The sequence below is a fragment of the Mauremys mutica genome, chromosome 19, assembly GCF_020497125.1.
Source record: "Mauremys mutica isolate MM-2020 ecotype Southern chromosome 19, ASM2049712v1, whole genome shotgun sequence".
NCBI classification, from domain to species: Eukaryota; Metazoa; Chordata; order Testudines; family Geoemydidae; genus Mauremys; species Mauremys mutica.
Window position 1 is genome coordinate 10,106,626 of NC_059090.1, and position 24,218 is coordinate 10,130,843.

General features: G+C 39.4%; 1 protein-coding gene across 2 annotated transcripts in view; it reads right to left on the reverse strand.

Moving 5' to 3' along the window:
• Positions 1-24,218, reverse strand: part of ZZEF1 (zinc finger ZZ-type and EF-hand domain containing 1) — an 86,146-nt gene that overhangs the window by 24,682 nt on the left and 37,246 nt on the right. For both annotated transcript variants that reach the window (XM_044993960.1, XM_044993959.1), the window contains exons 19-40: positions 23,943-24,102; positions 22,730-22,851; positions 22,510-22,632; positions 20,955-21,121; positions 20,218-20,299; positions 19,292-19,493; positions 17,389-17,534; positions 16,858-17,098; positions 15,634-15,713; positions 14,577-14,670; positions 13,551-14,067; positions 12,644-12,808; positions 11,486-11,605; positions 10,334-10,495; positions 9,482-9,611; positions 9,068-9,206; positions 7,950-8,115; positions 7,106-7,365; positions 5,535-5,707; positions 4,593-4,755; positions 1,608-1,744; positions 342-619 (exon numbers count right to left, since the gene is read on the reverse strand). In XM_044993960.1, the coding sequence (XP_044849895.1) occupies positions 342-619; positions 1,608-1,744; positions 4,593-4,755; positions 5,535-5,707; positions 7,106-7,365; positions 7,950-8,115; positions 9,068-9,206; positions 9,482-9,611; positions 10,334-10,495; positions 11,486-11,605; positions 12,644-12,808; positions 13,551-14,067; positions 14,577-14,670; positions 15,634-15,713; positions 16,858-17,098; positions 17,389-17,534; positions 19,292-19,493; positions 20,218-20,299; positions 20,955-21,121; positions 22,510-22,632; positions 22,730-22,851; positions 23,943-24,102 (3,827 nt within the window). The remainder of the gene's footprint in view (positions 1-341; positions 620-1,607; positions 1,745-4,592; positions 4,756-5,534; positions 5,708-7,105; positions 7,366-7,949; positions 8,116-9,067; positions 9,207-9,481; positions 9,612-10,333; positions 10,496-11,485; positions 11,606-12,643; positions 12,809-13,550; positions 14,068-14,576; positions 14,671-15,633; positions 15,714-16,857; positions 17,099-17,388; positions 17,535-19,291; positions 19,494-20,217; positions 20,300-20,954; positions 21,122-22,509; positions 22,633-22,729; positions 22,852-23,942; positions 24,103-24,218) is intronic.

The window sequence follows — 24,218 nt, forward strand, 5'->3', positions numbered from 1 at the left end:
ATGACCTACCTTCTCCTGGACTGAGGAGCATGTTGGAATTAGGAGGATAGGGAGACAGGTCACATCAAAAGTTCAGGGAGTAGGACTGGCCCTTGCTCTTCTCTAAACCCTCAAATCCTCCTCTTCCACAACAGTGTCCTATATTAGTCTTTGAAAATAACCCATCTCCCAGTTGATAAGGTATGACCTTAAGAGATGTTGACTTCAATAGGAGCCCTGGCTAATGCGCACTTCACAGGACCAGGCTCAAGAATTAGCCCAGATCAGGTTACACTCCTCCCCTCCTCCTGTTGAGCATACAAAATCAAGAATTCTCTTTATAGGTGGACATTAAAAAGCACCTGTCTAAGCATACGGCTCCCAGACTGAACAAAAGATGAGTAGTCTTCCAGCCTTCTGGCACTGTAGACCCGTCTCCTGCTGCAAACAGGCTGTGTTTGGCTGAAAGGACCTTTGTCACTGCAGCATCGACTTCTGCAGGCATAAGTCTCAGAATTAACTGGCCCAGAAGACCCAGGGTTAAATGATAGGTTTCATTTAAGTGGCCAGCATTGGAGATTACAACCTGAAACATCAGTGGGAGGATCTGTTCCAGGTTAATCAAAGACATTGTGCATCCCTGTGAATAAGAAAGAAAAATCTCATTAGAACAGGAAACATAGCAACGCCTTTAGTCATAGTTATACAGTATAATGAGGGTTCGAGCAGAAACTTATTAGTTACTGAGTGTTCAGAAACCTTCACCTTTTTGGCTGAAGTTTTCCAGTCTTGTATCTACATAAAGGGGGGAAAATTTGAGGGAAAGCTATTCAACCACCTCTCAGCATGAGGGAGTAAAGAAAACACAATTTTAAAAAAAGGTTAAGCACTTTTGGCGTGTAGAAAGTGAAGCCTGGCATGGAAATAGCTCTGGCTGAGAAGATATTTCCATTGTTAAAGAAAAAATTGCTTTTGATTTGACAGTTAAAGCGCCTATAAAAGTCATACTGGATATAGGCAGTGAATTTTTTCTAGCTAAGCTTACCAAGTGTGCACCCAGAAAAGAACACAGAGACAAATTCACTGCATAGTGATAAGCCTACTCAGTGGTGCAAATCAATAGAGACAACTAGATCTGTGTCCCTTGCAAGGTGTTTAGGGGATGGGGGAAGACGGTCTGCGGCCTTTTCAAGCTGCTTTCAGTTATGTTCCTTTTATATTGGAAATACTTTTTCCATAAAATAGGATGGGGTGGAGAGAGGGGGGAGAGACAAGGAGGGGAATTTATTTTGTGGCAAAACCTGGTGCATAAGCCCAGAGCAAAAATGTTAACACCAAGTTTAGTTGGGCTGATTTAAAGTTAAAGTTAGACAAAAACAAATTTGAACTTTACCTGATGGTTGGTGGTTAATTAATACATTATTTAGTTACATTAATAAAACACTTCAACATTAGCATTTTGACACAAGCTAGCAAAAAGGAGGAACTAGAGTAGGTCTTCCCTATCCACACCTTCCCACCCTCTCCTCCAATTACATCTTTGTTTCAGCTTGAATTTTCCCCATTTTTTTCAGAAATCAACTAGTTTCCTGGGGGGTAGGGAGGAAGGGTTTGTACTTCATTCTTACAGATTTGAAAGGTGGTAACATAGCTGCCAGCAAGCCAAGAATCCTCTTCTGAGAGCATTCAGCGAAGACTTGCTCCTGGCTAGGCACTGGAGCCTTCTCTGCCTGCTTTTGGGATGAATCTTCTGAATTTTCAGCATCTGTGTTTTAAATAAACATGAATTTAAAAACAGTAAAACTGTAGAACGTAAGTGAAAATGTAATATTTAAAGTCTGAAATAGTAAGTATAAATAGACACACAAAGATGATGGGCTTGTCTACACAGTGTGTTAGTGCACACCAAGGAGCTGTCAGTTCTAGACCACACTAGCATGAGGTGCATCCTGCGTGGACCCTGCTGTCTTGCACTACAAGTTCCTTAGAGTGCGTTAATGTATAGTCTCATTTCAAACAATACTACATTAATGCATCTTTATGACAAGCCCTATATCTAGTAAACTGGCTCAGAGACAGAGACTTTAAAGTCACATCATTCTGATTACCATCATGTGTATCTCCTCTTCCAACTTTATCAACCTTATTTCAGAAGCTTGTGTGTCTTGGACTGCTGCGTATACAATCGGAATGGATGGAATCCCAGCTTTTAAATACTGCAAAAAACATTTAACTTCCCACTTCATGGGTTCTCAACAATACTGACTGCTAAAACTATACCTGATTTGAAATGAGTGGGGGAGTATAGCTGGAAAAGACAGATTCAATCAAAAAACTTTGCTTTTAAAGCATGGGTTGTGATGAAACAAGATTTTTTGGAAGTATTTTTATGTATCCTCTGTGTGCTTCAGTTTCCCCCTATATTGTGCACTGCTACCCAGTGTGGGAAATAGGATTAAGACTGCTTTCAGGGCTGACCCAGAGACAGAGAGTGAGTGAGTGTGTGTCCGAGCTATCTGAGTGGACTGAATGGGTCACTAAAAGGATTTACCGAGGCCAGCCCATATCAACGGAAAACCCAAGACGACAATGGAAAGCCCCAATCACCAGAATATTTGACACCTAGCAAACAATAACCCAGAGGAAGGAGCTTTTCTCTGCTTTTCAGCAGGCCCTGTCCAAAGAACAAAGGTGACCAGCAGGAGATAAAAAGAGTTGGTTTCTAGAGGTAGCTGGCTGCTCTCTCCTGGGACTGACTCAGGAGGTCTGAGAGAGACAGAGCCTGACATGGAGTTCACTACAGTGTGGCTAATGAACTGCTCAGTCTTGACCAGAATGGACTACGCTTTAGCCTTTATTTCTCCAGGCTAACCCAAGGACTTCCAATGCTGTGTTCCAGTTGACTTATAAACCTTAGTCTGTTTTGAAAAGTGTTGCTTGAGTGCCACTGCAAATACCTGCTGAGGTGCATTCTTGAAATGTGTATAAATCTTTACAGGAGACTACCTCGGCAGAGCTCGCAGTATTGAAGCAGGAGTACCAGAGCTCAGAAGCTTGAGTCGGGGAGGAAAGGAGGCTGTGGGGCCTACCCGGAAAGGAGGAGTGGGACTCCGTGGGGGGTCTGCCACACTGAAAAGGTTCCTCCAAGAGACACTGCTTAAAACAGGGGTCGGTAACCTTTCAGAAGTGGTGTTCCAAGTCTTAATTTATTCACTCTAATTTAAAGGTTTCGCATGCCAGTCATACATTTTCATGTTTTTAGAAAGTCTCTTTCTATAAGTCTATAATATATAACTAAACTATTGTTGTATGTAAAGTAAATAAGGTTTTTAAAATGTTTAAGGAGCTTCATTTAAAATTAAATTAAAATGCAGAGCCCCCCGGACCGGTGGCCAGGACCCGGGCAGTGTGAGTGCCACTGAAAATCAGCTCGAGTGCCGCCTTTGGCACGCGTGCCATAGGTTGCCTACCCCTGGTTTAAAAGCTGGGGTATAGCAGTGAGCCTGTTGATCCATGATATGGCAGTCTCCCAACTTGTCATCTATGAGCAGACTTGATACTACAGCTTACCCCATTTCCTCATCACTGATGCAAAGATCTCAACAGCAATCCAAAAGGAGTAAGGAATGGGTTTGCAGAGATAATTTGAGTTACAGTTACTGTTAAGTCATCTTTCTTTCTCCTTTGAGAATTGCCTCTACATATCTTCACTCTAGGAAACCTTTCATTTCTGGTTTAGGGAGGAAAAACTGACATTATGAGAACATTGGCTTGTAATTACATTCTCCAGTCCCTTGTGAGTACAGTCACACGTGGATAATACTGTGCATGGGATCTTAAACCTTGTTTAAAATACGTTTACAGTTATGTCTAACAAATAAATTGTATTATGCAAGGGTGCTATTAAACCATTATTTCATAGTTTACTGACCAAAATTTAGTTTTTTAAAAATGTAAGCAGTACTTTCTAGATTACATACTTTAATCAATAAAGGGATCTCTATAAAAACTTTTAATTTTATACTAAAAATTTAAAAAGAGACAAGATTATAGGCACAGCACAGCTTTTGATGTGGACTTTCAAGAGAACACAAGGGGAAGGAATGGACTTTAAGTTAGTAGAAAAATGAAAACGAAGAATACAGAGAGGGGAAGGAAGAGAAAGATTTAAATCATCTCTGCAACTTAATACACAGCAAGCAAATAATTATATTGAATATATTCACTTGAGTAATCTAGAGAAATGGGTTTGAAATGCCTGGGAGAAATTTACTAAGCAAGGAAGCATGCTTAATCTTTGTAATGTATTAGATCCAATAGCACTATAATTTGTATGTAGAGATATATTTTACCATAATCACATAATGTATGCAATTCAGGTTGATCTTTCAAAACTACTGCTAGCTATGTGGTAATCTGTACAAACTGAAATTCAGGTAAAATGCTCTATGTATGGGTATTCCAAAACCATAAGATTATGAGGTCTTGATGCAGCAGCCTGTTTACTTCAACTGAATCTATTTACAAACGTACAAGATAAGGATGGACACAAAAATACAGCTGTGTATATACGTGGAGTATGTGTATGTTGGATGAAATGGGAACTCTCTTACCTGGAAGATGTGAAGATATGTTATTGTCTACAGAATTAAGAGCCAGTGTCTCTGAATCCTGTCTCAAAACATCTTTCTCTGATAAAGGAGCATTAGAAAGATTGCTTTGGCTTCCTTTTTTTTCTACAGGAGACTGAATTTCATCACGAACATCTCCTTTCCCCTAAAAATAAAACAAAATAAATATACCAAGAGACTGAAGAAAAATTTAATTCACTGAGTTAAAGCCACAGAAAGAAATGGAGTCAATTATTTTCACTTGACAAAAAGTTATTTTAGATTATAAAAACCCTTCGTTGATATATTTCATGCTATGTTCAAAGCTTAAGTTTCCATATACAAAATAAAAATTACACATTTTTCCTATAAAAGCAGCAAAGAGTCCTGTGGCACCTTCTAGACTAACAGACGTATTGGAGCATGAGCTTTCGTGGGTGAATACCCACTTCATCAGATGCATGTATTCACCCATGAAAGCTCATGCTCCAATACGTCTGTTAGTCTATAAGGTGCCACAGAACTCTTTGCTGCTTTTACAGATCCAGACTAACACGGCTACCCCTCTGATACTTGACATTTTTCCTATGTTATATGTAACGTTACCTCCACAAATAAGTTTCTCTTTCGTGGGAAACTATTTGGCCTATGAAATTGAATTGTAAGGCTAGGGAGAGGACTATGTCCCTGAAAACTAATTTAGGCACCCATGGCCCATTCAGAGGGCAAACATTGTTTTGTCCGTCTCACACACAGCTTTGAAGAATCAAAGTCACCTTTAGAAATGTGAGGTGACCCAGTGATGCAGGTATAATGTGCGAGTTCACTTATTGCACCCCACATCGCTGGAGAAAAGAATGGAAATATTTATCACTGTTGAGGATCATACAAGAATGGACATCAACTGAACTGTACTTTGGAATTTCATAAAGAAGTGGTACTTACATTGAAATGTACAAAAGAGCCTGTCCTTGGCTTTTTATTCATTCCCTCGGCTGCTTTAACACCAGCATGGCCCTCTATAGCGCCACCTGTTGGAGGGCCGACAGAAGTGGTCTCATTCTCTGAGAAAGATTCACCTTCTGGCAACATGCAGAGGAGAGCTAAAGCTTTCAAACCTGAGGGGAAAAGATTACAAAATCTATTTAAGGATTGAACACTAAGACATGTAGCTTTTCACAGCCAAAATCTGGTAGCTACTAGCAAGAGACTCAGATATGTTAATCTACCGTATATAAAAAGGTGCCACAAGGACTTCTCGTTCTTTTTGCTGATACAGATTAACACAGTTACCACTCTGAAACCTGATTCCAGAATTGTCACTCTAAAGTGGCCAGAACCAGCTACACACACAGTTGAGAGATTAGAATATCACCAGGTTCACTCATCACTGGTACTCACAGTCTGTTACCATCCAAATTAAGTTCTCAGCCATTTCCGGCTTTTTTATACTTTGTAAATTAGACCTGTATGACAGAACAAGCTTTTTCCAAGCTTTAAAGAAAACCTTTAACTTTCAAGCACATTTTACATAGAGCTGTATTCTGCCACCTTATGTCACACTGAGTAGAATCTTAGGGCTTGTCTACATTACCCGCTGCGATCGATTCAGTGGGGGTCGATTTATCACCTCTAGACTAGACGAGATAATCGACTGCCGAGCACTCTCCCGTCGACTACGGTACTCCATCAGGACGAGAGGCGCAGGCGAAGTCGACAGGAGAGCATCAACCGTCAACTTACCACAGTGAAGACACCGCGGTAAGTAGATCTAAGTACGTTGACTTCAGCTACATTATTCACGTAGCTGAAGTTGCGTAACTTAGATTGATCTCCCCTGTCCCACCTCCCAGTGAAGTCAATGGGACTGTTTCTGCAGCACCTTATTTCACATCATGAATAAGATTAAAAGTATCTGGCCAATAGTGCAGATCAAGAAACACTTTTCATCATGTCTTATTTTTTTCTTCCTCAGGGCCCCTATAAACAAGATAACTGCATCCATTATCCAGGCACAGTGTGTCGTCTTAAACTGAAAATTTATGAGAAGTTGTCCCAGTATATTACTTTCATTTTCTTAAGCCTTTTTCCCCCCCATCACATGTTCCATTATCACTGAGAATATTGTTACTCTAATAAGATTTCTAAATGATCAGTTATAAAACATTCTCTGTACTATTAGTGAAATGCAAAGTAGCTTCCCTCTGATATTAATATAATATATGGAGATATGCCTCTCGTATAGAACTGTAAGGGACCTCAAAAGGTCATCGAATCCAGCCCCTTGCCTTCACTAGCAGGATCAAGTACTGATTTTGCCCCAGATCCCTAAGTGATCCCCTCAAGGATTGAACTCCCAACCCTGGGTTCAGCAGGCCAATGCTCAAACCACTGAGCTATCCCTATTAAGCTAGGCTTTTCTTTCCTTGGAAAACTGCAAAGTGATTAATTAGAGGCTTGGCACCAGGGTCATTCTAACAACTATTGTGTTTCAATAAATGGAGGATTTGGGTCACCTTTTCCATGCTGTGCTTTCATCAGGCAGTCTCCAATGAGCTGTATACATTGATGCTGCAGAACTCTAGCATGACTGAGAATCTGCGAATCAAGTTTCTCTCCTACTTCATCCTCACTTGCCAAGTCTGCACAGTAGAGTGTCAAGGCAGCAAACAGCAGCCAAGAATAGTTGTGGATATAAGGCTGGATGAGTCTCTGTCGGTCACTGATTCGAATGGTCACCATCGGATATATTGTGATGCTGTGAGTGGGAAGGTGACTGAAAAAAAGTGTTTACAGTTTACAACTTAAGTTTAAATGCAAGTTTTCTTTCTGAAAAAGAAGGAAGAATAGAAAGCATGTTTCAAAATTTCAAACTGCAGATCCTTACAAGGCGTAAACTGTCAGAGTTCCATTGGGCTCAAAGGAGCGCTGACGATTTACACGAGTTGAAGATCTGCCCCTGGAATTCCAGCTCTACAAATCAAATTTATGTGAACAACTTTGGTAGCAATCTTGGAGTGGTGGAGGTAATAAGGAAGTAAATCTCCATATGTGTAAGGAGCGTCTTTCATGCTCACCAACTCTATCTTATCAATCTTCTGATACTTCTGGGCGGTGAACACTTTTAGAACTACACGCTGTGAAAGATTTGTAACCAAGTTACTCTGAAGTTTGGGGTAGGCTTTAGAGCTGAAAACTTTTGCTCAACATTTGCTGCTTTTCTCCTAAGGACGGTAATTGGATGTTCTGGGGTCAGACACAGGGTTCCAAGGAGTGACACTAGAGTGACTGGCTGTAGGAGGTGTTAATTGCTGCTGTTCTTGCCCACAAGCTGGTGAGTATGGAATCGCATACCAATACCTGTCAGAGTATTTCTTTGCAGAATAACACCCATAGCAAAGATCAAAGTCATCACACACATTGCAGTTCATCCGGCGACCTATAATAACCCCTTGGCAATGATCACAGGCATATTCCATGTTAACCATTTCATGGTCATCCTCATGACCTTTAGGTTTAACGCCACCTAGGTAGAATTAAAAAAAAAAAGTTTGCGTCTGCAATGACCTTTAGGTACAGTACCTATCTTCCCATTCTTTTCATAATGTAATGCCAGTATATGCTTCTTACGTTATTTTGCTGTTCTTTTATTATTATTGATTAGATGAGTACACATGACTAGAGAACTCTGTTTATCCCTCTAAGCAGAGAACTTGATCTACAAGCAGCATTAGATAATCAATGGAAGCCAACATCTACTTTATAAGCTCTGGACACCCAAGTTCTGCTAGCAGTTCAGTGAAAAAGACGAGTCTGTGAGTTGTGAAGTAAGTCCAAGTTGCAGCAAGTGATCAGATGTGCCATATTACAGAAACTTATTTTACTATATAAATTAGCCTTACCATAGGATCTACAGTATGTTGTGCTTTATGAACTGAATGATCAATGTCATTCACATCACCTATATTCTCTTTTCCAGCTCACCATGATCCCTTCATAGAATATTGCAGTATGACTGGTTCCAATACAACTGACTGAGTTCATTCCAAAAGAAATCCACACTAATCAAATATGGTTACATTTTTGTTTAGGAGACAAAAATCAAAGATAAAAGGAAGGAGAAAAAATCTAAAGGAGAAATTTTATGTTCAGAATTCCATGCCAAATTCAAGTTCAGATGACACTGGCAACTTGCAAGTTTGAATCCTACAAGCACTTGTGAATTCAAAGTCACTCCTCTAGTTGTGCTTTTTAATGGACACACTAACATAAGTACATGATTCAGATATATACTGACAATTTAGGCAGGTGACATTCGGATTAGAAAAAAAACCAGGAAAAAATTACGAGTGTTAAGATCTTGGGAAGTTTCTAAAAGAAAAATCTTTCCCTTTGCCCATTTCATAGAAAACTTTCTAGTGTATGATCTGGAAAGACACTGTTTTGGCTCCAGAAGTATTTTCTGAAAAGATCCTTACCTAGGAAACAAGTTTTACATAGATCCATATCATTGCACTGCAAACAGCGGTAGCGATGCCAGGGTGCAATCTCATCACAACCATCACATGATATGTCCACATTCAATAGGTCACAGTAACGGGCAACAAACATGTGCATCTGGAACAATAAATGGACACAATTTACATGTTGAATCTTCCTGGTTTTGAGAAAGCCCTTTCGAAACACAAAGCAGAATGTTCCCTTCTGCAAGAAAGCATGATGAGATATCTATGCGTGCACTTCCAAGGAGATTTTCGAAGGCACACAGGGGAGTTTGGTGCCCAACTCACAGAAAACCAGTGGGAGCTTGATGTTTCTCTTTGTGTCTCTTTGGAAAAAAAAAATCTCCTGCAAGGAGCATGAAAAAATAAAAAACAAAATCATGAGGTCACCTTTCTCTGCTTCTCTGGGTCAGCTTGGGCTATCTTTTCATACCAGGTCTCAAACATTACATCCTGACATTCATCCATCCATTCGGAGTTTTGCTTGTAGTCTGCAATCTCATCTTCTTCACTCCACTGACTAAAAAAGTCCAAAATTAAATTTGAATGCAAACAGGCTTCCTAATAATGCATTTTGGGATAGTTTATTTAAAAAAAACTAAAATTCAGACACGATGTGCTAATAAGACAAGATCATGTATTTCACCTAAAAACTAAAGCACCGCCACAATATTCCAGAGACCTTCCCCCCCCGCCACAAAGAGGGTTGTTGGTTTTTTTGTTTTGTTTTGTTTAACACACACACACACACACACACACCCGGGAAATCCAAGCTCATAGAACTGCTGTTGGGTAACTATGATAGAATATAGGCAAATGAAGATTATTTCCTTCTAGAACAAACGGGCCAAGGGTAAAAGGGTAAGGTTAAAACGAATGCACTCTGAGAGACATGCAGATGTGATACTCATGCCAGAGGAGTAAGATGTCGTCTACCTTGCTGGTAACTTGCTAGTAGTGTGATACTGCTTGGCAATAGTCAGTTTAAAAACAAATTTCTGCTAGCGCAGAAATTATTACTCTTTACATCTCCGAAAAGTTTTCAAAAGCACTTAAGACAATGCAATTTAAGAGCCTAAATGATTTAGTAGCTTTTGAAAAATGGGACATAAATGCTTTTGAAAATTTTATCTCATCTGTCTTCAGTGTCTTTACTACTTGTTTAAAAGTTCAGAGCTCATTCTTGCCAAAAACTGTACAAAAACTTAGTTCTATATAAAAATTAGAGTCTTGCTGACTTACCAAATTACGCTGTCATGAATACTTATGTTTTCTCGTGACATAGTCATAAGAAGAAGTGGTAATTGTATATCAACAAAAAAGGAAAGATCACTTGGTTCCCAGCTCATATCCAAGAGGTGAAGGAGGGATGTCTGCACGCAGGATAAGGCAGGGAGCAATGACCTAAACAAATTGGGGAAACCATGACAGCTTTAATCTGAAGTTGAAGCAATATGATTTTGGGGGAAAAGAATAAAGTATTTATCACTAAAACCTTAAATAAGTTATTGCGTGTTAAATTAAATGAACAGTAGAACCTTACTTTACTAACCCACAAGCTTTCAAAATTCCAATAGTTCTAATCAAAAAGCTGATTGTCTCACTGTGCAGTTTTAACAGCAGAGTGTGCTGTGGTGCTGTCTCCTGTCACTAATGCTTTGTTATTCTTGCCAAATATGCTACAGTACATTTATTATTATTGACATATGTCTAAGTGTATATTAAGAGGCAAAAGTTACATTACATATGTCAAAATAAATGAACAAAGTGATCCAGTACTGCTGAATTTTATCCTTGTCCTTACTAATTAGTAAAATTAAGTAAAAAGTGATTTTCTATATTATAGTAGCAGCCAAAAAGCCCCAATAATAATTACAGCTAAGGCTAAGATTTTGTCTCACATATTTTAAGTAAAAGTCACGGACAAGTCATGAGCAATAAGGAAAAATTCACGGAAGGCCGTGACCTGTCTGAGACTTTTACTAAAAATATGCAGAACATAATAGGGAGCTGAAGGCTCCCCACACTACCCAGGGGGTCCTGGCCCAGAGCTCCGGTGGTTCCCACAGCGGCCCAGAGCTCGGTCCCCACAGTTCCCAACTGCCAGGGGTGGTGTGGGACCCTACAGCTCCCAGGCACTGGGGGCTCAAGTCATGGAGGTCTCTGGAAGTCACGGATTCCGTGACCTCCATGACAAAATTGCACTCTTAATTACAGCCCACCATGTCAGACTGCATACAAACAGAGGAAAGAATGGTCACACCACTACCAGAATTTATACTCTTATTTGATACAGGGCAATAAAAGTAACTAATAATAGGAGGGAAGGTGTGAGGGAGGACAAAAGTAACAAAAACAACATTCCATGTTACATAGGTGGGCTACGTTCAGTACCTGTCATTAACGCTGTTAAATCCCTTCATGGCATTGACCAAAAACAGAACAAGCTGATAGTAGGACTCTCGAATTTCTTTGTGCAGTTCAGCACCACAACCTTCCAAGTGTCCAAAATAACTAAAAGTTAAAAAGTCAGTTTAGCAGATGTAGAATCCACCACTTTACTTCACATAGCACACTTTGTTCAACTACAAGTAGAATTAGAAGCGAAGCGCAAAACAGAACACCAAATGCAGATTGTTCCTATGGAACTGTCAAAAGTATCAAGATGACTCATAATATTTGACCACCGGGCCCTGAAAAGTCCAACTCAAATAAATTTAAAAAAAACACAGCAAGAAAGCAGCTAACAGATCTTACACAGCATTCTATAATGAGAACTCAGTTTGGGCATCAAGTCACAGGCAATCAGCTTTAGAATCTACAAAGACTAACATTATAATCACCAACTTTTAATATGACCTATCAGTCATATTTAAAATAAATGTATCTTTCCAAATCCCAATATTCATGGAGAAGCAACTGTATGACTAAAAAGATGAGTTGGTAAAACACTAGCCATAGGACACTGCCAGAGGAAGCTAGTTCCACAACTAAGTATCTAACTGCATATTAGCTAATACATTAATTTATGGAGAAAAGACTCAAAAGGGAAAAGAACTCTCCCAAGCAAGTATTGCTGACAGAGCAACTAAAATTAATCTAACCCAGCCCATCTTAAATTCTTATTGAAGGAAAAAGATGAACCGATCCTATTTAGGCAGCAGTTTAAACTGAAATAATAAACAGAAAGCTAAAGAGTGTGAATGTTTAAGACTATTCGAGTCTAATTTTCTGTGATCTAGTTAGATAATTGGGAACATTTTAATAGCTATATGCTGTGAGTAAGCTGCTGACCCCTGTTGGCATAAATAGGAAGATTGCAACTAAATCTCCAAGTACCACTATGAAAATGTAAATGATCAAAATGCACCATAGAAAGTGTGCACAGAAACTTAAATATTGTGCTCAGATCAATATATGCACTTGCTCTTGTATCTGTATTCACAAGGCCATCACTTCTCATTCTTTTCACCCTGGGCAGTATTGAGCCAAGGCATGCAGACATGTTATACAGAATAGTGTTAGCTCCAGTTTTCTAAGAAAGATACTTACTTTGTAAAGTCTTTCTGGCAAGCCAGAAGTTCCAAGAGAAAGAGTACACAAGGTGGGTGGAAACAGTGCGGCTGCCCAAGAGATTCTAAACACTGGCGGATTGTCTTCAGCACTTCTAGGATACTTTGGGCTTGGGCTTTCCTCAAAGCAAGGACCTTTAAAATACTAGGAAAAACACAAACTCCCAATGACAACTTCAAAACACCAGTTCTTCAGTACCTCATAACGCAATCAACACTTGAGAAGTTAAACAAGTTTGATGAGTTGGCACCTAAATTATTAACTGTACTGTATATTGCCTTGAACACCTTTGGTAATAACAATAATGGGTTATTTACAAGCATTTTACCCAAAGTTGCAGGGTGAGTGGCCGAGCCAGGAATAGGACCCAGGATTCGCAACTCCCTGTTCCAACCTCTAAACCTTGGGCTGGTTCTGGAACAATGTCCTCTAGTTAAAATTTGCAGATTGGCCCTTTGAAGATCCCTTCTCTAACTGTTCTAGATCTGTTATCCAAGACCCGCTAACTCAGCTAAGCAGTTGTAATTTCCAGAAGCAGTTCTTTCCCCATTCAACCTCAGACAGGAAATAACACCACCTCACAAGCAGATTTGATGAAGCAGGGCAAACTGCAGCATAGGGACAGTAAGGGAATGCAATCACTATTCATAATCTTGAAGTTCTATGTGAGTTAAATGAGTCAGATTAAATATTCTTTGGGAGCCTAAGGTGGGTTGTGAGCCGTAAGTTTGATGCCTTGATATCAAAATATAATGGACTGTTTTTCAAGTACCTGAAATTAGAGAAATACTACTAAAGATAAAAATATGCTTTATCTCATCATCTGAAAGCTCTGAAGTCACTCAACCTTAAATACGATGGACTGCAAATTTTCAAGTTTGCTCACCTTTCATGGGAAAGTGATTGATCCTTAATAAAGTCTAATATATTTTTCAGTACAGGATATTTCTCCTTCACAGTGGGCACTGATTTAGGCTCTTCCATTGATCTAAAAGATAGCAGCCTTAGTCTTCCACGGCTGAACTGAGATTTGCGAGTTGGAGTGGAGGGAGGAGATGCTGTGTCCTCTTGCTGTGAAACTGTCCTTTCAAGGGGCTTACTTTGAGATTCAGAGGCTACTTCCCTCTGGGGTGGGTCTGGTGCTTGCTTCATCTTTGTGTCAGAGTCTACCACTCGACCCCTTTCTGCAGAAGCTGGGTGAATTACTCCATTTGAAGGCAATGAGTTTGCTGCTTGAAAATCTGCTTCTACGATAGAACTAGTCCTTTGACGTTTATCATTGTGGTACTGTTGGACATCCTCTACTTCTGAAGCATCCCAGTTATCAGAAGCAAGATCTTTTGCCTTTGCTCTCACAGGCAAAAATTTTAACAACAATAAGCTCTTCTGAATACAGTGTTTTGCTGCAGTATAAAAATTGGGGGGAGGGGGAAGGGCAAGTTAGTAGAGTCACCAGATCAAATCTTGTGTAATACCTTTCCTATGTAATTTAAGTAGAAATTGGCGCTTAATTTTTTGGCGCTTAATTTTTTATCTTCTGACCAGAACGTCCTGGAAGTATGGTTTCCTGCCCCTTGATAGTGAGTGTCTGGATCTCCCAACATTAACTGCCTATTGAAAATATTCACACCAACCATACAAAGCATGCAACATGTGAAGTGTCGTTACAAACAACTTTTTAAAGTGACGGTTCAACCATCAGTAAGATGATCCAATGCACTGGTTGTTTTCTGATTCTTTAGGAAAAATCTCTGGAGACAGTGCACATCACATCAGCTAATTTATCCCTGTCCACAAAGTTTTAAACATAAAAGATAGCCTAAATTGTTAATTAATTTCCTTGAGCACAGAAAAAAAATGAGAAGAGCTACATAAGATAAAGTTAGGCTAAGCCATCAGGAAAGACACTTACCAAGGATTTCTGGGTTCACTTCATTTGTTTCTGTATTCTGTTTCTCTACTGTATCATTTCCTTTACCCATCAGGAACTTCTGCTTCATTTCTAACTGTAGACAGGAAGTTAATTAAATTAATGAAAAATGTGAAATCCTGCCTATCCAGATGGCATGGCAGCATGAAGACTGCACCACAATTAGAGAATCTCATTAGTCCACTCCTGAGATTAAGACATGCTAAGTCTCCAATACAGGACTAGTCCTTTATGATCTAGAATGTCTTGCTGGTCAGCCTGTGGGCACAACCCAGTGAAATATACTGAAAAGCTTGACTCTTTCAAGCCAAAAGAAAGCTGAGCTGATCATATAGGTTCTTTCAGAGACATGTTGTGCACAACAACCGTTTAATCGGGTAAAAGTAAGTATGTGTGTATCTCTTCTCTTTTCAGCGAAAGAGATCTGATCCCTGTGCATATCTTTAACCAGAGCTGGTGATTTAAATAACAAAAAAACCCCGCACAATTATTGTACTAGTCTTTCCTCTCCTCCTTTTAGCACGGCAGAGCCAAAATAACTAAGTGAGGGAGATACCTCTTTGTGGCTGATGCATAAGCTCTGGAATAGGCTTCCAGGGGTGATTGTGGACTCCCTGTCATTGTAGGTTTTTAAGAACAGGTTAGACTATATGATACTATAATCAAAAGAATTCCAATTGCAGGGCAAAATTCTACCTCTGCACCTTCATTGAAAAGCCTATGGAAGAGCTTGGCTCACACAACCTTTAAATACTGGTAATGATGCATGAAATGAAAGGCCTAAGCTGGACTATTAAAGCCAAAATTGACTTTGCAAGGTTGGCAGGCAGGAAAAAGATCTTTTTACTTCTAAGTTGAACAAATTTAATCTGCAATCATTGAGAGAAAATAAAAACAGACACCCCCTCCCCCCACAACAAAACCATTTTTACAAGGCATTTCAAAGTACAGTGACACAGACTCCGCATTGGGGCTCAGGAGCAAAAAAAATGTGAAAGAAGAAAACCCAAATAGAAATAATCATCCTGAAGAACCTTACCATCCATATTCTAATCCCATCAGCCAGAGAATATACTTGTGCAAACTCTTCATTCAGAGGCATCTTGCCTCCACTGATGACTGTGAAAACAAAAAGAAAGAGGAAAGCCCTTTTATTCACTGCTTCAGTTTCACATCACTCAAGGATTAAAATAAAATAAGATACCTGCAAAAGGCTGCGATAGACCCTGTCATCTACCTCTTAAGGCAATGCCAGGCAGGTTGTTTTGTTCCCTATTGTTCTTACGGATATAGTACAAAGGCTGGTAATGCACTAAAACCATCTCCTGTACCCTGAGAGCAGACCTATTTGCAAAGTTGAATAATAAATGAGTATGTACAGTTAAAGTGAATACATATGAGTCCTGCAAATGTACAGGCAGGACAAATAGAGGCTACCCCCAGGACTTCAATGGGAGTTGCATGTGCTCAGTACCCCTCAGAATCAGGCCCTGAGTCCAAATATCACTTTTTTATTCAACAGATGAGCACTTACTTCAGATAGCATGTTGTGACATAGAAGTAGTGTATTGCACATTAGAAAGAAAAGTTGGCAACCCTACTCTCTGGAAAGGTACAAGTTGCAATACCGAGAGCCAACTGCATGAGTAAGGAGCAGAATATTAACTTAAACCCCACAGTGGGTTGCAAGCTCACTTTCCAAAGCATGACACTATTTAGTGGATTCATTTGCATTTCCTCCCCAAACAATACTGCTAAAATGTAAACACTTTGTTCCTTGCTGTTTAGGAAACTTTTAATGAGAGCTGAAAATGGCTGAATGAGAGAGAGTTGTGTTCTAATGGCACAACTTGTGGGAGACAGATACCTTTGAGTTACAATCCCGGTTCAAAAACCAATGTCCCTTGTGAACTTGGTCAAATCACAACATCTCTGGCTTAGTTTACTCATTTTTAAAATAAGGATAACCCTATTTGCCTATGCGACTTAGAGGATGTGTGATGATTAGCTAACCTTCGAAAAGAGCTGTGATGATGAAAAACACTAATAAAGCATTATAATCTTATTAGTCTATTGTGGCACAAAGTCTGCCTAGTTGGTGAGTGCAGCACTGTAATATTTTCTTTATACAGGATGAAACATCTAACCACCTGAATATTTTTTAAACTAAATACATTTTTCAAGTTTTACAACTAAATAATAATATAATTTCTTACAAAGTATCAGCCTTCATTATTGATATATTCACTAATATAAGAGTTACCATATTTTTGTAGCTTCCCATATAAATCTGGAGTGAGATACACCAAAGCAGCAAATGTGGCGTTCACAGCTTGATCAACAGTGGAACCAGCAACTATATCTGTCTTTGGGGCCTGTTTTTTACATGCCTGTATAAATCCTTTGAAAAGCTCAGAATTTTGCCCACAGAAATCCTGGGAAGGATCTGATTTTGCAAAGTTGAGAAGAAAGTTATGGCAGTCATCCACATGAGAGTTCTTAGTCTGGAAAGAGTATTAAAACATTTACTTAATATCAGTTTAAAAATGCTCGCATCTCATTTATATATTTGAATGACCCATACCTCAGACAGACGTTACAGTAAAAATGACAACTGAATATAAAGGGCACAGAACAAAAATTTTTCTTCTTTTGAGAATTCAGCAGCCCATGAGATGGCAACCTCAGCCTAGCAGTGTACAGTTAGAGATGTGTCAGCTCATTAAGCCTGAATAAAACCACTTTCATGCATAGTGTTTTCCTACCCATAAAACAGAAACAGTGGCCTAAATACCTCTTTATTTTGGTGCACTTGACTGGGTTCATTTGCTTCCAAAGTCACCTCAGGACACATCTGATGCCTGAAGACAGGTTTCCATAAAGGAGAATTAAGAACTGCTGTCACTTTTGAAGGAGGCAGCTCTGCTTCACGACCTAGCTCTGCAAAAACAGCAAGACAGACATGGATTTATGTTCAATACTAAATATTTTTGTTCAATTTTATGACTGCAAAAATGCACAATTTTAAACACCTGCTGCGAAAGGAAAACAAAAAGGAAATGGCATGTGGAACAAAAAATGTCTCAGACTGACAGTTACTCATGATGTTTAGTGCCACATATGCAGCAGACAGACATCACACCACTCCTGTACAGTCTTACTGCTGACATTAATGCAGATTAACAAATACAATGCTACAGCATGTTACTATTGTAAAAGGCCCTACATTTAAACATCTAAGATGTACTCATGACCATAGTATCCAACTACTCAAAGCACTTTACAAGCTACAGATACAGGGCAATTACTTCATCCACCACTGGCATGCCATAACCTATAACATGCAACAAAATGCATATAATGTCATTGAGGTACAGATTTTTGGAAACAGAAACCCTAAACTTAAGTTCCCAAACCCACAGCTAGGCATCTGCCTGACTTTCTGGAGTCCTGAAAACTTGAGAGCTCCTGTTGACCTCAATGAGAACTACAGGATGCTCAGCACTTTTGAAAAATAAAGCACATGTCTAAATATAGACTTAAGTTCCTAACTTTGGGCTCCTTTTTTTTAAAATCTGAATTCATACATGATACATACATATACAATTGTAATTCCTGTGGCCAACCCTTTGCATGTTGTCTATCTTCACAGGCCTAACCCCTGCAAACACATGCATTCTTAACTTTCCTTACGTCAGTAGCCCAACTGAATTCACTACTCATATGACTGAAGTTAAATATGTGCAGAGGAGATTATGGCACCAGGGCCTCGAATAGCAAGCTCTCTGGGGCAGGGATTGCACCTCCCTGTGCCTGTAGACAGTGCTTAATATATTGTGGGTGATACCAGAATACATGTAAACAATCAAACAGAATCGTGACTGAAAACTTCAGGGAAAGTTTAGGCAGACAGAGCAGAAATCTGGCCAAACCACATGGACAGGTTCTGCACTGCAAAGCACTCATGAAGTTTCATACTGACCCCTCAACAAACACAAGCAGAAGTTAATATCAGAATGAATTTTGCATTATGGTTCAGAGGTCTAGTAAATAAACTACAGATTATGCTGATTTATGGTGCTCCAATACAGGAACTGAAATAAGTGTTCCCCCAGCTCCTTTTAGATTTAGGAAATTCCAAATGATCAAAGGGAACATTTTAAAATCAGCATAAATTATGTGCTAGGAATTCTTACTTTTTCCATTTTCTGGTGCAAATTTAACGCTGCCAAACTATGGAGAACGAAATCCTCATGAAATCCACAGAAAAGATACAGCATATGCAATGGCAATGAAAGATTCCGCCCCACACAATCTGCTTTGACACTTGCCATGACCACCTCCAGGGGTCAGAGTAGTTATGTCTCCAAGTCCATTCCACTCTTGGCCTCTTAAGACTGCAAAGGGTGCCAATAGTGACGGCGTTTTTTGGTATTGTTCCCAGAGAGAAGGTTAAAGAGCATAGGGCCGCAACCAAACTTGCTGCACATAGCCCACTAAAAAAAAGTCACCAGATGGTTAAAAATGTTGGTCATTACCAACTTAGTCTGTAACTGGCAACCTAGTCAGGATTTTCTGTTTTCAAATATGAGTGGGCTGGAACAATATGTATTCCTTTTAAGACTATAAAATATTAGATTCTTGCAACTCATCCCCATCCTGGAAGCATGACAGCTAGAGAAACTAATTCAACTTACCCAGTTGGGATTTCAGTGCCATACACCGTGAAGCCAAGCGCCCCATCAACCTGGATACAAGCAGCTGTAAATCCAAGCCCCAAGAAACTGCGACATCTGGGAGGCCATAAGCAGTGATGGAGAACTTGTAGCCCCACTCATTATTACTGCTGTCAGAGTGAAAGAGAAACTGCAGCCGTGGGCCAGCCTTAAAGGTCACTTTCTACAGAGCAACAAAACAGTCATTTTGCCAAATGTACACAACAGGAAGACATTTCGGGGTCATGAATTTCCTTCAGCAATTGTGTTTTTCAATATTCTTACGGTTTCTCTGTAATATGTGCTAGCCTCTCCCCCTCCCCCATAACATGACTGAAAAGCCTACATCAATTAAAGTTTCAACTTTCTAGTCAAAATAATAATTGAAAGTTTCAGCCCACAATACAGCTTTTGATGTTAAAAAATATAATGGCAGGGAAAGGTTACACTGGAGTAGCTATGAACTAGCACCTGAGTGGCCACAAGAAAATAATAAATGAATTCAACTTGCCATCTCAAGATTTATTTAAAATTAATGAGGTACAAGGGGATCAGAGAACAATTTCAACTGTGTTTCACTGCAGTGAAACATGGTTTTCTACATGCTAGCTGGTGGTAGTGAGTTAATCAGACATGAGTATTGGAAAGGACCTTCTGGGTCATTCATTCTATTCACTTGCATCACTGTGGAATTACAGATTTCTCTCCTCCCCCCTACCCCTCTGAGCATTAGAGGTGGGTGTATACACACACACACACACACACACACACCCACCCAAAGGTATGAAGTTATCAGATTACAAGGTCTCTGCAGAACCTCTTACCTATGATGCTAACACACCCCAGAGTTCCAGGGTACCCTAATATTAACATATGTATATTTTGCACAATATTTTAAAGTCACTCACCTTGGGCCACTTCTCAGTGCCAACCTTTGTATCATAACGAGTTTTTGCACCTCTGGCATCAGTAAACTCCAGGTAATCATATCTGTGGAGAATGCAACTCATTACTTACACATTTTTATTTTTAAAACTTTTGGGCAAGTTTACTTTGGAATTTCTCATACTTCCCTAACCACCCCACTCTGGAGACTCAGCAATGTAGACACAATCCCTTCAGAGACGTATTTACTGCTTTAGATGATTATATAAAAACATTACTTCATACAGCATATATACAGTCATTTCTACAACATAGCTCCCTGATCCTTAATATCAAGTTCAAATATTAAGCATTTCTCAGTGGCAAGCCAGAAAGAAACAGAGATAAAGTTACAGAAAGGACTGAACTTTGGCATAGTTGTGCTCAAGTAGGGTAAAGTGAATGGTGGGAACATGCAATGATGGCCACAGGTTTTTTCAAGCACTAATACAAGAGCAATCAATGGAAAGCATAGTTCCACTGCCTGAGGGAGCATAGCCTTGACACTCAGGGCCTGTGCAAAGAGTTTGTCTGCACCCTTTCAAGTGGGAGCTCAGCTGTGTCAAGAATCTTTAAGCAGGGGTGCAAAGAAGAGTACAGAGTGGGTGGTGCATGCTGAGGGAGAAATTGGTGGAGTAGGTAATGATTCTCTGCACAGAGTGCAGGATTTGCCCCTTTGTGAATAGTTTTTGGAGTCAGAGATGGCACACTATTAAGTTACCTCCTTTCTGTTTCACATTTTTCATCAAATTCCACCTCAAAGTAAGTTGCCCCAGGACAAAGGAAGACTGAGACCTCATGGCAATTATTTTCATAGCTGTGAGGAGATTCCATTGTCCATGTTCGCAGCACCACGGGTTGTTCTTTCTGCCAGCTTTCCATGTCCACCTGCATAATTAAAATACAACAACTTTCACCTTACAGGGTACAAATGGAAAACATTCAGTAGGAGGATTACAGCACTGCATCATTTCACATCTGAGTCCATAGTTTAGAATAACCATATACACACACACACACCCCTGTACTGTAAGCACTTATCCCTCTACTTACATCACTCTAAAGAATGACGCCAAGTAAGATTATGAAGCATGTACTAGTATTTTATTAACTCCTCCCCGCCCCCGTTATCTCTTTCCTGTCTTCAATCCTTCTCCAGCGTCCCATGTATTTTACAGGCTCATAATCTCAGTGTCATCATCTATTTATCTCTCCTCCTCCCATACCCAGGCTCTCACGAAACCTCTCATCTTCCCTTCCTTTTTATCACCTCCAAAACCCATCCTTTCCTGTCTATTCAAACTACCAGAACCCCCATGCAAGCTTTGGTTAACTATAAATCATCTCCTCTCTGGACTCCAGTCACTCACCTCTTCCAAAATCAGTATACAAAATGTTGACACTGAAACAATCTTTCTCTGCTGCCATATCAATTGCATCACTACTCCTCAAAACCTTTCACCAGCTTATTTTTTAACTAAATCAAGTGCAAGCTCTTCATTTCCACCTTCAGAACAAAAGCATAATTTCACTCTTAAATATATTTTTGGTCTTATTTCCTCTTACTCTCCTCCAACTCCATATCTTGCAATCCACTCTCCCCTTCCCTTTATCTGCTTTTATATACTCACATACCACAATGGGTGGTACAAGAACCAGAACAGATAGATTTCCCACCCTTGGCTCTGCATTTCACCATGTAGCTCCATATACTTGGGAGTAGGTTCCCCATCTTGTTTCAAACTTTACAGTACCTTTAAAAACTTCCACTTTCTCCTTTAAACCAATGTATCCCATTAATCTTTCCCAACAGAGATCTGTGTGTTAAATTGCAAGCTCCCAGGACAAGGGTCTTATCTTTTGTTATATATTTATGATGCAATCAACAGTATTAATTTACATGAACTTCTTAATCTAGGAAGTGATTCTATTTTTATCACATAGTGACTGTCTTATGTTCTAACTAGCGATCATAGCATTTTCATTTGATCCACAACACATTTTACGTAAGTAAACGTGATCTTTTGAAGTAAGGTGATGATGAATGCATAGTCCCTTAAAGGGTTGTATGTTCTGAACATTTTTCTTACGTAACCTGGTTGCATATTTGTAGATGTGACTTCTCAGCTATAAAAATGCTCAAAATCACTTTAGAGAGATCCTGAAGGGACAGGAGCTCATCAGATACACTGATGGTGGGCAAAGGAGAGGCAGAATTCAAAAGGTTACAGAGAATCAGAGGTGTAAAGTATCTATATCTATCTATCTCAGGCTACCTTATTAAGACTCTCTCCAGGTTCACTACAAAGGTTCCTCAGCAGCTGTGTCAGCGTACTGAAACCCTGAAGTAGGGTACAGTGTGGCATGTCTAAAGTGCAGAAATCCAACAAGAAAGTCACCTAAGGAGAGAAAAAAAAAACACCTAAAAGTTATAAAGTCTTCATAAATATATCCACACTAAAGGAAAATGGTAGGGCATTCCAGTCATTCACCTACCAGCTGACGGGTTGCCATGGCAAAAACAGAGTTACTTAATTTTTCTACTATATGTTTGCCACTGTATTGGGACAAAAGTGATTCTAAAATTGTTCTGATATTTGTCAGGAACTGGCCCACATCTAAAAAAAGAAAGAGAAAACATATTAGGTAATAGAAAGTTAGCCAAGTTGAGGATTCACTACTGGGAGTCTGTGTTTTTACTGTACACCTCTAGTGGGGTTGATGTTGAGCAAAATAGAGAAAGACAGGTGTTGCCCCAAGGAACTTACATTCAAAAGAGACAAAGCAGTTGGGGGACACACAATTTTTATGCACATATCCACTGCTGGCAATAGGACACACTGTCACTACCACCACCAAAAGCACACTTCATAGAGAAACTAGTATTGTAATCAAACTACGTCTCCTTGAGCTAAAACGCCTGTTTCAATAACCCTACTGTAAACATCTGATTTCCTGGATCGTTGTTACACTAAGGAATGAAACATGAATTATGAGGAAGGCCAGCAATTTTTAGCTGAACATTTTAGATATGAATAAAATGACTGAATACATAATTAGTATAAAAATAAAATTATAGAATATAATCCAGGTTTGAATTTAGAAATAGGCCAACGTTACAAAGTACAAATTTAATATCACTCAACCATTCAATTTATGTCCCAAGTAGTTATTCAAGTAACTTGGAGATGCTGTGCTGAGACAAAGCATGCTCTGGTGCTATGAACCTTAGAAATGCCTAGATTAATAGGTCTTACTGCAGACAAAATGAGTTCAGCTTTTCTTGTGATTACCCAGATCTACCAAAATAACAGGTCTCAGCCAGGGGAGATATTACTTTTGAGGGAGATGGAGGGAAGATGCCCTAAAAACGGACAACTAAGGAAAAATATCTAAAATGGAACTAAATTTTGTTTCTTCATAGATTCAATAGCCAGTGAAATTTTTGGTCCAAATTAGTTTCTCATGATTCTACAGACTCCTCAGACATAACAATAAATACAACAACTTTAACCATACTGGTTACTGGAAATTGGTCCAGATGGCTCTGGGCCAATTTTGAAATTTGTTAGGAGCACTATAATTATAAGGATGCTTCAGATATCATGATGAGTGTCTAGAGATAAAAATGCTAATCAGCTTCTTGAGATGATATTTTAAAGTACTGCCTTATTGTATATACTAGGCATGACTCAGCTCTGGAACTTACATTTTTTAAGAATTTCCATGGCAAGACTCTTGGCTGTATTATCATTGCCCTTAAGTTGTAGGTAGCACCATGAAAGGAGGCTTCCCTGTGCAGACCAGAATAAGGATGCCAACACTGTGCCACTCTCCTGCTGGGCAACATCCAGCATCATCATTTCACACTGAAAAGTAATGATACAACAATGATATCCCATGCAGGGCAATAACACATCAATGATACTCCACGCACTGCTGTGTGACAGATTATGTGATACACCACCCGCCACAAAAAAGATGA